At 42.7% G+C, this 13687-nt stretch overlaps 1 protein-coding gene across 2 annotated transcripts in view; it reads left to right on the forward strand.

The window, feature by feature from the left end:
* MCF2L2 (MCF.2 cell line derived transforming sequence-like 2) overlaps positions 1–13687 on the forward strand; it is a 145066-nt gene that overhangs the window by 79222 nt on the left and 52157 nt on the right. For both annotated transcript variants that reach the window (XM_023551507.2, XM_064279514.1), the window contains 3 exons: positions 6425–6549; positions 7311–7425; positions 7857–7976. In XM_023551507.2, coding sequence (XP_023407275.1) covers positions 6425–6549; positions 7311–7425; positions 7857–7976 — 360 coding nt within the window. The remainder of the gene's footprint in view (positions 1–6424; positions 6550–7310; positions 7426–7856; positions 7977–13687) is intronic.

Raw genomic sequence — 13687 nt, forward strand, 5'->3', positions numbered from 1 at the left:
CCGTAGGATTTCCAAGGCTGTAATCTTTATGGAAGCAGACTGCTACGTCTTTTTCCCACAGAATGGCTGGTGTGTTTGAACCACCAACCTTTTGGTTAGCAGCCGAGTGCTTAACCACCGCACCACCGGGGGCCCTATAGTCAAAATGGCTATAATCAAAAAGACAAACCATAACAAGTATTGGTGAGGATGTGAGGAGATTTGAAGTCTCATACATGGCTGGTGAGATTGTAAACTGTCTGGCAGTTCCTCAAAAAGTTACATATGACTGAGCAATTCCACTCCTAGGCATATGCCCCAAGGACTTGAAAACATATTTCTCTATAAAAACATGTAGACAAATGTTCACAGCAGATCAGTCACAGTAGCCAAAAAGTGGAAACAACCCAAATGACCATCAACTGATGAATGGGTAAACAAAATGTGGTATATCCATACAATGGAGTATTACTCAGCCATAGAGGGAAGTGAGGTACTGATACATGCTACAACGGGATGAACCTTTTACACTAAGCAAAATGAAACCATTTGCTCAGTGAAAAAGCCAAAAACAAAAGGCCACATGTTATATGATCCCATTTATTTTAAATGTCCAGAATAGGCAAATCCACAGAGAAAGTAAGTAGATTAGTGGTTTCTAAGAGCTGGGGTAAGGGGTGAATGGGAAGTGAGTGTTAAGATATACAGGGTTTCTTTTTGGGGTGATGGAAATGTTCTGGAAAAAAACCTGGGGTCGTATACTTTAAAAAGATTAATTTTATGGTACGTGGATTATATCTCAGTTAAAAAAAGGTCCTCAAGACCTGAGACAAGACAACACAAAGTAACAACCACAAACCCTATACAGATATGTAATTTTCTTACCCTTTTTTTTCTGTAGACTTATGCAGCAAAACAGCTCTTATTATATTATTTTGAGCTGGTTGTATAGGCAGATCACAAAGGCAGGCAGTCTGCCTCTTGTGTCCCAGAAGGGCATCATTTTCACCTCTTTGCAGGTCTTATTTAGGCCAGAAACACAGGGCCTTGGCCTTCTGCTCTCAATTCGTTGGTTACTTTAGTCATTTGAGGCACTGAACCATGTGTCCATTTAAATAGGATAGAACTCTCTCTTTAAAAAAAACATAAGAAATCGAACAGAGCCATAGGACTTTTTTCTCGTCATGGAGGAGGATAGGGGAGGAAAGTGCCTGTGGTCCTTTAGTTATGTGGCACAACACTTTTCGCAAAACTAATACTGTTTAGCAATTCAGAGATGGCAGTTCCATCAATATTACTATGATAACAAAAATGAGAAGATAATCAGCATTACAAGTTATTCCCATAGGATCTGGAAATCATTATGAAGTCTTAGGAGTTTTTTGTAAGACCCCTTTGTTCAAATTCTACTTCCAGAGAACACAGCAAATTAGTAATGGTCACGGATACACCCACATACACACATCTCAGTTTTGTACAGGAAGAGGCCATGGGCATTCTTACGAACGTTTTCAATCAACACTCTACCAAGTCAGTGTTCTGATCTAATTTTATACCACAGGAATATCTCCCTCTCAGTAACTGCAGAGGAAAGGGGATATCTCCTTATCTTTTTCTGGGACTCCTTTTTTTTTTCTAAATTATGAATTCTGGGTTCTAGAATTTATTAGTTAGCTTTAGAAACAAAAACAGGATAGTAGAGTTCAATTTTATTGGCAGAAATCAGGTAAGTGATAAAATTGGGAAAGGAGTGCATCAGGGTTGTACCTTTTCACCATACTTATTCAATCTGCATACTGAACATATAACCAAGAAACTGGACTATATAAAGAAGAACAGGGCATCAAGATTGGAGGCTGACTCATTAACAACCTGCAGTATGCAGATTACACAACTTTGTGTGCCAAAAGCAATGAGGATTTGAAGTACTTATTGGTGAAGATCAAGGACTACAGCCTTCAGAATGGATTACACCTCAACATAAAATAAACAAAAATCCTCACAACTGGACCAATAAGCAACATCATGAAAAACAGAGAAAAGATTGTAGGTGTCAAGGATATCATTTTACTTGGATCCACAATCAATGCCCATGAAAGCAGCAGTCAAGAAATCAAACAACGTATTGCATTGGGCAAATCTGCTGCAAAAGACTTCTTTAAAGTGTTAAAGAACAAAGATGTCACTTTGAGGACTAAGTGCTCCTGATCCTAAACCAAAAAAAAAAAAAACCTGTTGTCATCCAGTCAGAATGCATCTGACCTAAGCCATGATAATTTCAGTTGCCTCATATGCATGTGAAAAGCTGGACAATGAATAAAGAAGACCCAAAGAAGAACTGGTGCATTTGAATTATGGCGTTGGTGAAGAATATTGGATATACCACGGACTGCAATAAGAATGAACAAATCTGTCTTGGAGGAAGTACAGCCAGAATGCTCCTTAGAAGCTAGGATGGCCAGACTTCATCTCATGTACTTTGGGCATGTTATCAGGAGGGACCAGTTCCTGGAGAAGGACATCATGCTTGGTAAAGTAGAGAATCAGCAAAAAAGAGGAAGACCCTCAACAAGATGGATTGACACAGTGGCCGCAGCAATGGGCTCAAACACAGCAATAACTGTGAGGATGACGCAGGACCAGGCGTTGTTTCATTCTGTTGTGTGTAGGGTGGCTATGAGTTGTAACTGACTTGATGTCACCTAATAACAACAATAAAAGTGAAATAAGGGGTATAAAGTATTAATCTTTCACATATTCTCTTGGCTCTGATTCAGTCTTTCACTTCTCATACCCACCTCTACTTCCTGCCCATGACACAGCCTAGCACAGTGTCTAGCATGTATAATAAACCAATTGCCACTGAGTCGATTCTGACTCATGGTAACCCCATATACGATAGCACTTTATAAATGTTGTTGAATGAGTGTCTACATTCATGTTTACCCTTGTCATAGAAAAGAATTCCCCCTAGAAAATTTAAATTCCTTTGACCCTTAAGTAGTCCCCCATGCCTTGCTAGTGGGTCTTCTTCAGAACCAACAGCATGCTTCCATAAGGGTGCAAGCAGAACTGATATTCAGTGGGTACACACTGGGATAGCTGGACTAATTGTTAAAAGTTAAGCATTTACATCCATTGAGGGTCCTCAGTCTACCTCCCTGTCCCCTTTCCTAGGACCCAAAGACCTACTCATGATTCTAGCAGTGTTGCCACATGGACTGCAGATAGCCTTGAGACTCTGTTTCAGCATTGTATCTGAATCTGTGCTAATCCGCCAGTACCTGCTCTATACAGGTACTAAGTATTTTCAATGTTCACTACTGTAGACAAGACCAGACTCCATTTTGGAGCTGGGCAATTTACATTTGCTCCTTCCAAGTACCATATAATTCCTCAGTCTTTCTGTGTTTATGGCAGATTGTTATAATCCTCCTGAAGCTGACTGGTCTAGTCACACAGCAATAACCAGGTCAAGATTTCTGCTTGCTTTTTTTTTTTTTTTTTTTAGGTGTGAAGGCAATTATAGATTGAATTGTGTTCCCACAAAGTATGTGTTGAATTACTGACCCTTGTACCTGTGGAGGGAGCCCTGGGGGCACAGTGGTTAAGAGCTACGGCTGCTAAACAAAAGGTTGGCAGTTCAAATCCACCAGCCACTCCTTGGAAACCCTATGGGGCAGTTCTACTCTGTCCTATAGGGTCACTAGGAGTCAGAATAGACTCAATGGCAATGGTTTTTTTGTTTTGTTTTGTTTTATGGCAGAGTCCGGGTGGCACGGTGGTTAAGTGCTCAGCTGCTAACCAAAAGGTAGGTGGTTCAAACCCACCAGCCACTCTGTGGGAAAAAGAAGTGGCAGTCTGCTTCTGTAAAGATTGGAACTTTGGAAACCCATGGGGCAGTTCTGCCGTGTCCTGTAGGGCAATGGGTTTGGTTTTTGGTTTGGTACCTGTGGATGTCATCCTGTTTGGAAACAGAGTTTTTGTTTTGTTGCTTTGAGGACATAACCAGTGTAGGGTGGGTCCTAAACCTCATCACTTCTGAGTTATAAAAAGACCAGAATAGACAGACACACACAGGGTAAGACAGAGCGCGGATTGTCTAAAAGCCAAGGAACCAAGGAACACTCAGGTCTGCTGACAAGGAAGGAATTGACACAAATACAACTGAGACTCTAATTTGGACTTTTAGCCTCCAGAACTGTGAGAAAATAAATTTCTGATTTTTAAAACCACCTCCTGTGGTGTTTGTGTTATAGCAGTACTAGGTAACTAAGATAGGGATACATGGTGTATAACATTACTTATTAAGCTTCATCTGCCCTTCTCCACATACTTTCCTCACACTCTACAGTTCTTTGGATGTATCTTCTCAGCTTCCTTCTCCAGATGCCTCCTTCTGCCTTGGCAATATGGCACCTTTCCCAATAACTGCATCACAAAAGTGAGTCTGTCACAAAAGTATGTATATAACTTGTTGATGGGTAATGACAGGACCCTGTTGTGAACTCAGGGGTAATTACAACACTGAGTGAGAAAAGCCAGGACCGTCTTCAGTAGGTCCAAAAAAACAAACCAAACGCTTTGCCATTGAGTTGATTCCAACTTATAGTGACCCTATACGAAAAAAAAAAAAAATTTTTTTTTTTTTTTATACGACAGAGTAGAACTGTCCCATAGGGTTTCCAAGGAGCAACTGGTGGACTTGAACTGCTGACCATTTGGTTAGCAGCTCAACACTTAACCGCTGTGCCACCAGGGCTCCCTTCAGTGGATACCAAACCAAACCAAACTCATTGCCATAGAGTCGATCCCGACCCATAGCGACTCTACAGGACAGAGTAGAACTGCCCCATAGAGTTCCCAAGGAACACCTCGTGGATTCGAACTGCTAACCTTTTGGCTAGCAGCCATAGCACTTATCCATAACACCACCAGGGTTTCCCTTCAGTGGATCAGTGGATAGGAGGCGGCAAAATGGGGTAAGAACACTTATTCATGAGAAATTTTTCCCATTGCGCCTTACTTGTCTTTATTCATTTGCAACCTGATTTCTTCAGATTTTTATGAATTCATCCAACTTACAAATGTAAATAAGCATTGATAAGAAACGTGGGCTGACACCTGAGAGTGGAAAAGAAGGGCGGTGTCCAATTCCTAGGCTGAAGTGCCAGCCAAGTGGCCGACTTGGGCATAACCTGGAGTGGACAGAGCCAGAGGGGGTGTCCAGAGAATTGTGAGGGTCTAGATCAGAGCTGTGAATCGGAATTGATTTGACAGCAATGGGTTGTTTTTTTTTTTTTTTTTTTGAGATCAGAGAAGGCAAGTCTGTCATCAAGGAGATCCAGGGACAGGTTTGAGGCTGGATATGGACAATGGAAGCTTTCTGTGGGGGTAAAAACTAGAGAGGAATGGGAGACAAGGAGCAAAGCCGTGAGGCTGAGCAGGCCCAGGATTCCTGTGTGAACAGCTCGAGGAAGTATAAAACTCTTCCCATGGGGAATGAGCCCTTTACTGTGAAGGCTGGAGAGAGGGCTCAGAGGCAATGGTTCTGCTTGAGTCGTTGAACTATGGGTCTGTTGTAGCTGTCAGGGTCATACCAAACTAGCATCCTGTGACTCAGAAGCCAAACCGGGAACTCCAGCTCTAGAGAGTAATATTCTAGACTAGGCCTCGCCCCTTTTTGACTTGTGGCCTTGGTGTTGTGGTTGAGGCTCAGAACAGTGAGAGATGCCTGTGATGTGCAAGGACTAGCGCTGTTGTATTGAAAAGGAGCTAGCCCCACATTGTCCCCGACTGCAGAGCCCAACGTCCCCACGTTAGAAGAGCAGGATAGAGTTGCCTTAGAAGTACGAATCTTTCCATGTCAAACTGTAACTGCTGCCAGTCTCTACCAACCTTCAATAATTGAGCAAGGCCACAATTGGGGGCGGGGGGGGACAGGTGGGAAAGAGAGGCAGGTCTTTAGTCTTTACTGGTGACAACAGATGAAGTGTTTTCATGGTCAACTTGCAAGTATTACATTATAACTTCAGGATAGCTTCCAGCAATTAATAGTCAATATCTGTTTTTCTTGTTCCTAGTCACTATCTTGGATTAGAACCAGAGTTTATTAGCTAGTTTTGTTTTTAACTTACAACAACATCTTGAGATACACAAAAACTTCACAGGCATTGCTTTTTGGGGAGGTAAAGTGGATGGGCTAAGAGACAGAAGTAAGAAAGACTTGCTTTTTACAGTATACACCATTTTGTATAATTTGAATTTTTTGTCACATGTATGAATTCCCTACAAAGAAATAAATTTCTACCAATAAGTTGATTAATTTTTAAAAGCTACATTGAATTTCTTAAGTGAAAAAATATCTCGTCATTCTCCTTGTCCCAATTCTACAGGAATTTTTTTTTAATCTCTTCTAAGTGAGATTATATTTTTCTTTCTCTAGGATGAGCTGAAGTTACTTAGAAAACAAGGCGCCACATTGCTATCGTGTATCCAAAAACCAGCAACCAAAAATCCCTTCAGCAAATTCAATCCCAATGAACTTGACAACATAGCTACTACGGGAAGGTGAGTGAGGGGTGGAATCTGCTTTTCGCAGAGGTAATCCGTAGAACTAGATTATCTGAAAGAACCAAGAACAGATTGGAAAGGCTACTACTGAGTCTTGGTGGGGCCGAGAATGAATAATATTTGAGACAATAAAGCATCCATCTGGCATCCATTTGCAGAGCTCTTTTTACGAGAATTTTATTCCCTCCTATGAAACACTCTGGTCCCAAGATTTCAAGGCAAATGGTAGTATTTATTGTTCCGTTCACAAATAACAGTTTTTCTGTGTGCTGTGCTTTACAAACCTGTTGCCTTTGACGCCAAAGCCATTGCCGTTGAGATGATTCCCACGCAGCGACCCCGTAGGACAGAGTAGAACTGCCCCGTAGGGTTTCCAAGGAGCAGCTGGTGGATTCAAACTGGTGACTTCTTGATTAGTAGCCGAGCTCTTAACCACTGTGCTGCCAGGGCTCCTACCTGTAGTAGTAGGTAGGAAAAAAGCAAACACAAAAGTATAGTCACCTGGGACACATTTTGAAGCTGGCAACAGCATCTGAGGTAGATTTCTGCCTATCACTGAAGATGTCCTGATTGAAAATGGAAAGTGGGAAAACCGGCTGAGCCCTAAGAACGTCATAGGCGATACAGACTTTCCTAAGGAAATGTGGCCGCAGTTAGTAATGCTGACAGAAAACACAGGTGTCGTCCACACAGGCCTACAAGGACTTTTGTGGAAACCAGTGCTACCATGGTGTCACTTTCTCCTTCTTTCTTGGCAGGTTATTAGTTCAGTTGGACGAAGCAGAAAAAGCGTTTAGTCAGTTTTGGTCTGAGCATCACCTGAAGCTTAGCCAGTGCCTCCAGCTACAGCGCTTTGAGGACACTTTTTGTGAGGTACCATTTTCTCATTGAGTAGAACTTCCTCTGGATCTCCTCTCTCCCCTGAACTCTTTGGTACTGGGCTTCCCTCTCTTCTGTAATCCAGCTTCCTCCTTACATCCTCGCTTCTTCCCAGACCCCCTTTTCACTTTTTAGTGAGCGAGCAGTGTTCTAGAATCCCATTTTCCTGTTGGCGTACGTGGCAGTTTTTCCTTTCTGACTGATAATCTGTTGAATGTAGCATTTTTATTCCATCTACATGTGTCTTTGCATCTTCAGCTTAACTTGAAATTTCCTGAGCTATTTAAAAACAATGCACAAATACATAGATGCACAGAAGTCCTGAATCCTTTATGGATTTTCAAATTTTCTTCGAGCCTAACAAACCTGTACCTCTAGATGCGTGCTGGTCACTTACCTCGGTGCTGCTCTGATGTGTTTTGTAGGTTAAACTTGCCCTGGATTATCTGTTGGAAGAGCAAGCAGAGTTTACAGACATTGGAGACAGTGTGATGCGTGTGGAACAACTTCTTAAGGAACATAAAAAACTGGAGGAAAAAGGACAGGTGTGTTTTTTTGGCATTTTTGAGTACTGGTGTTACCGGAATAAGGTTCTTGACTCTCTCTGGTCAAGAATGAGCAGGTAAGGCACGTAGTTTTCCACACGAGCAAAGCTTTATTGAAGAGGCTTGCAAGCGGAGACAAAGAGGGCCTAGAGCAACGCATACCCTCACGTCACAGAACAAAAGAGGGGCCCAAGTTTTTAAAAGTCCTTGGGTGGGAAAAGATTCATGTTTATTCATAGGCACAGGCGGGGATATGTTGACTAAGGTGTCTGCTCAGCAGCTTTCCAAGATGGTTCCTGTCCTAGAGGCCTCTGGGATTCGTAGCATGACTTAATATGGGATGTCATGCCTGCACAGTCTCTCACTCCCTGGGGTTTGATTCTGCGGCTGGGGCTGTAGCCTTTCACTACCCCTGGTGGAAGGTCACACAGTGGGCACATGTGGATGTTCTGCTCCTGTCCCTGGGCCTGGTTTTTCTAGCTGCTTTTGAAAGGCAACTTTGAAGAAGTTTGCAGGCTATTTTTAGATACCCTGCCCCATTGTTCTGGGGAATGGCTTTGTTTCTGCACCTTGGCACATTTCTTCTTACTTTGCAGATTTGGGGGCCCCTCTGTTCTCTGTCTTACTAATTCTCTAGGTTCTACACTCAACCCCCTATTACCTCCCTGATAGTATAGCCTATTTCTCCTTTACTTGTTTCTCCTCTAACCACAGCAGCCTCTTCGCTATTTCTCAAACATGTACCGTCCGATCTCAGGGCCTTTACTCCCTGTCTTACTCCCGGCTGAGAGACTTCAACCCCATAAATATTTATGGGAATCTGGATGGAGGTCTCTGCTTCTGTAACTTCTTCATGCTGGACTGGAGCATTGTTTCTGCCTAACCAAGCAGAAGTCTCTCGCTACCTGGCACCATTGGGACCCCTTCTTGGTGAATCAGTTGTTAGCCTTGCATGACCAGGAGGTTGGCCTAACTAAAAGCTTAAACAGGCAGGGGCCGAACGTGAATAGTACTATTCCCCGGGTCAAGGCCATAGACACTATGCTGGCTACTGTCATGGAAAGACCTTGGTAGTCTAAATCGGGGAATTATTTAATAGCCCTTTTCTATTTGTACATTTAGACAATAGTCTTAGGAGGGCATCCCTGCCATAGTGTGTGACATCATGAAAGGCTTTTACTAATTTCTATAATAAATATTCAGGCACATATAATATTCTCTCATTGTTCTTCATCCATCCTAAGAAAAACTCCTTCTCTTCTCTTAGGGCATGTACCAGGGCAGTTAGCTCAGCTTTTTGGGCTGATGTTTCTGGTGGTAAAGCTCTTGTCTCGGTAACACCAATCTGGCTGACAATTGTATAAAAGGGTGGCAGGGTTCAAAGTTTGGCACATTTTTAAGTTTAACTCTGGGGTGTCTATCTAGGAGGAGGGCCCAAAAAGAGTTGTTTTTGTTAGGTGCCATCAGGTTGGTTCCAACTCATAGCAACCCTATGCACAACAGAACAAAACGCTGCCCAGTGCTACGCCATCCCTACAATTGTTGTTATGCTTGAGCTCATTGTTGCAGCCCCTGTTTCAATCCACCTTGTTCAGGGTCTTCCTCTTCCACTGACCCTGTACTCTGCCAAGCATGATGTCCTTCTCCAGGGACTGATCCCTCCTGACAACATGTCCAAAGTATGTAAGACACGGTCTCACCATCCTTGCCTCTAAGAAGCATTCTGGCCGCACTTCTTCCAAGACAGATTTGTTTGTTCTTTTGGAAGTCCATGGTATATTCAATATTCTTCACCAACACCACGATTGAAAGGCGTCAGCTCCTCTTCGGTCTTCCTTATTCATTGTCCAGCTTTCACATGGATATGATGCAATTGAAAATACCATGGCTTGGGGCAGGTGCACCTTAGTCTTCAGGGTGACATCTTTGCTCTTCAACACTTTGAAGAGGTCCTTTGCAGCAGATTTGCCCAATACAATGTGTCTTTTGATTTCTTGACTGCTGCTTCCATGGCTGTTGATTGTGGATCCAAGTAAAATGAAATCCTTGACAACTTCAGTCTTTTCTCCGTTTATCATGATGTTGCTCATGGGTCCAGTTGTGAGGATTTTTGTTTTCTTTATGTTGAGGTGCAATCCACACTGAAGATTGTGGTCTTTGATCTCCATTAGTAAGTGCTTCAAGTCCTCTTCACTTTCAGCAAGCAAGGTTGTGTCATCTGCATAACGCAGGTTGTTAATGAGTCTTTCTGCAATCCTGATGCCCCGTTCTTCTTCAAATACTCCAGCTTCTCGTGTTATTTGTTCAGCATACAGATTAAATAGGTACAGTGAAAGAATACAACCCTTATGCACACCTTTCCTGACTTTAAACCAATCAGTATCCCCTTGTTCTGTCCGAACAACTGCCTCTTGATCTATGTAAAGGCTCCTCATGAGCACAATTAAGTGTTCTGGAATTCCTGTTCTTCGCAATGTTATCCATAGTTTGTTATGATCCACACAGTCAAATGCCTTTGCATAGTCAATAAAACACAGATAAACATTCTTCTGGTATTCTCTGCTTTCAGCCAGGATCCATCTGACATCAGCAATGATATCCCTGGTTTCACATCCTCTTCTGAAACTGGCCTGAATTTCTGGCAGTTTCCTGTCGATATACTGTTGCAGGCGCTTTTGAATGATCTTCAGCAAAATTTCGCTTGCGTACGATATTGATGATATTGTTCTATAATTTCCACATTCGGTTGGATCACCTTTTTTGGGAATAGACATAAATATGGATCTCTTCTAGTCAGTTGGCCAGGAAGCTCTCTTCCATACTTCTTGGCATAGATGAGTGAGCATCTCCAGTGCTGCATCTGTTTGTTGAAACATCTCAATTGATATTCCATCAATTCATGGAGCCTTGTTTTTTGCCAATGCCGTCAGAGCAGCTTGGACTTCTTCCTTCAGTACCGTTGGTTCCTGATCATATGCCACCTCTTGAAATGGTTGAATATCGACTAATTCTTTTTGGTATAATGACTCTGTGTACTCCTTTCATTTTCTTTTGATGCTTCCTGCGTTGTCTAATATTTTCCCCATGGAATCCTTCACTATTGCAACTTGAGGCTTGAATTTTTTCTTCAGTTCTTTCATCCTGAGAAACACCGAGCGTGTTCTTCCCTTTTGGTTTTCCATCTCCAGCTCTTTGCGCATGTCATTATAATACTTTGTCTTCTCGAGAGGCCCTTTGAAATTGTCTGTTCAATTCTTTTATTTCATGAATGCTTCCTTTTGCTTTAGCTGCTCGACCCTCAAGCGCAAGTTTCAGAGTCCCCTCTGACATCCATCTTGGTCTTTTCTTTCTTTCCTGTCTTTTCAGTGACCTCTTGCTTTCTTCCTGGATGATGTCCTTGATGTCATTCCACAACTTGTCTGGTCTTTGGTCATTAGTGTTCAGTGTGTCAAATCTATTCTTGAGATGGTCTCTAAATTCAGGAGGGATATACTCAAGGTTATATTTAGGCTCTCATGGACTTGGTCTGATTTTCTTCAGTTTCAGCTTGAACTTGCATATGAGCAATTGATGGTCCATTCCAGAGTCGGCCCCTGGTCTTGTTCTGACTGATGATATTGAACTTTTCCATCATCTCTTTCCACAGATGTAGTCAATTTGATTTCTGTGTGTTCCGTCTGGCAAGGTCCATGTGTATAGTCGCTGTTTATGTTGGTGAAAGAAGGTATTTGCAATGAAGAAGTCATTGGTCTTGCAAAACCCTATCATTCGATCTCTGGCATTGTTTCTGTCACCAAGGCCATATTTTCCAACTACTGATCCTTCTTCTTTGTTTCCAACTCTCTCATTCCAATCGCCAGTAATTACCAATGCAGCTTGAGTGCATGTTCGATCACTTTCAGACTGTAGCAGCTGTCTGTCAGTTTGTCGTACTGTGGGGGCTTGTGTGTTGCTGTGATGCTGGAAGCTATGCCACCGGTATTCAGATACCAGCAGAGTCACCCATGGAGGACAGGTTTCAGCTGAGCTTCCAGACTAACACAGACTAGGAAGAAGGACCCGGCAGTCTACTTCTGAAAAGCATTAGTCAGTGAAAACCTTATGAATAGCAGCGGAACATTGTCTGATATAGTGCTGGAAGATGAGCCCCCCAGGTTGGAGGGCACTCAAAAGATGACTGGGGAAGAGCTGCCTCCTCAAAGTAGAATCGACCTTAATGACGTGGATGGAGTAAGGCTTTCGGGACCTTCATTTGCTGATGTGGCATGACTCAAAATGAGAAGAAACAGCTGCAAACATCCATTAATAATCAGAACCTGGAATGTACGAAGTACGAATCTAGGAAAATTGGAAATCGTCAAAAATGAAATGGAACACATAAACATCGATATCCTAGGCATTAGTGAGCTGAAATGGACTGGTATTGGCCATTTTGAATCGGACAATCATATAGTCTACTATGCTGGGAATGACAACTCAAAGGGGAATGGTATTGCATTCATTGTCAAAAAGAACATTTCAAGATCTATCCTGAAGTACAACGCTGTCAGTGATAGGATAATATCCATATGCCTACAAGGAAGACCAGTTAATAGGACTATTATTCAAATTTACGCACCAACCACTAGGGCCAAAGAGGGTAGAAACCAAGTAATAGAGGAGAGTGTTTTCTACACTGCCCACCAGATATATTGGCCTCCCCCTCTTTTGTTTTTTACATTCTCTGGCACACTTCACAGGAAAGGGGAAAAGTTCCTTACCTTAGACTTTCTGTCAATCTCAATAACTGTACAGTCACGACTGGAGAATGGGCCTAGATTTTGAGTTAAAACAGAGAAAGTAGCTTTCGTGTCTAGCAAAAATTCAGTCTTCTTACCTCCCATGTCGAGAGTCACCCAAGGCTCTGCTGTGACGATGGTCTTCTGGCCGGGAGCTGAGTGGACCTCTGGGCCTCATCAATAGGGCCGCTCTTCTTCCTCTTCCAAGAGGGACATTAGGCGCTGTGGGCCTGCCCAGACTGGCCTCTGGGCAGAAGTCAACTGGACGCCCTATTATAGAACGCTCAGGACAATCCACCTTAATGGCCTCTCTTTTTCACATTGGTCTGGCTTGATACTCACCGGGCCGATAAAGAAATTCTCGTGGAGGTCTTGGTCTTCAGGATCCTGTTGGGTTACCTTGAGGTGGGCCCTGAAGTGCTACTGCCAACATTTGGGCCTTTGTCTTCATATTATCCTCTACTGCCAGGTCCCTGTTGTTAAAGACCTTAAAGGCTTCTTCAACCAGTCGTGAGAGTGGAGTCTGGGGTCTTTCCTCTATCTTCTGCAGTTTCTTTTTAATATCTGTTGTCATAGTTAGCAAAGTCTTTTCTTCTGGGCTCTCAGGGTCAGACTATTTCCTAAAAGCCTCAGTCAGCCTGGTGAAGAAGACTGCTGGGTTCTCTCCTGCTGGCTGGGTAATTTCTTTTACCCTATTATAATTAATAGGCTTGGCTATAACACTTCTAAATCTTACCTAGTACACATGCAACTAAATATTTGGCTCTTCCTTTTTTTTTACCATCTCTGTTGTAATCCCAGTTTGGCTCCGCATCAGGGACTTTCTCCTCCCAGTCTCAAAATAACATGTGTTGGTTGTGGGCCATTGGCATTATCGTCTGCCTGTTCTCTAGCTTCAGCCAGGATCTTAGTCTCTTCTCATCGGTACTATAA

The sequence above is a fragment of the Loxodonta africana genome, chromosome 1, assembly GCF_030014295.1.
Source record: "Loxodonta africana isolate mLoxAfr1 chromosome 1, mLoxAfr1.hap2, whole genome shotgun sequence".
NCBI classification, from domain to species: Eukaryota; Metazoa; Chordata; class Mammalia; order Proboscidea; family Elephantidae; genus Loxodonta; species Loxodonta africana.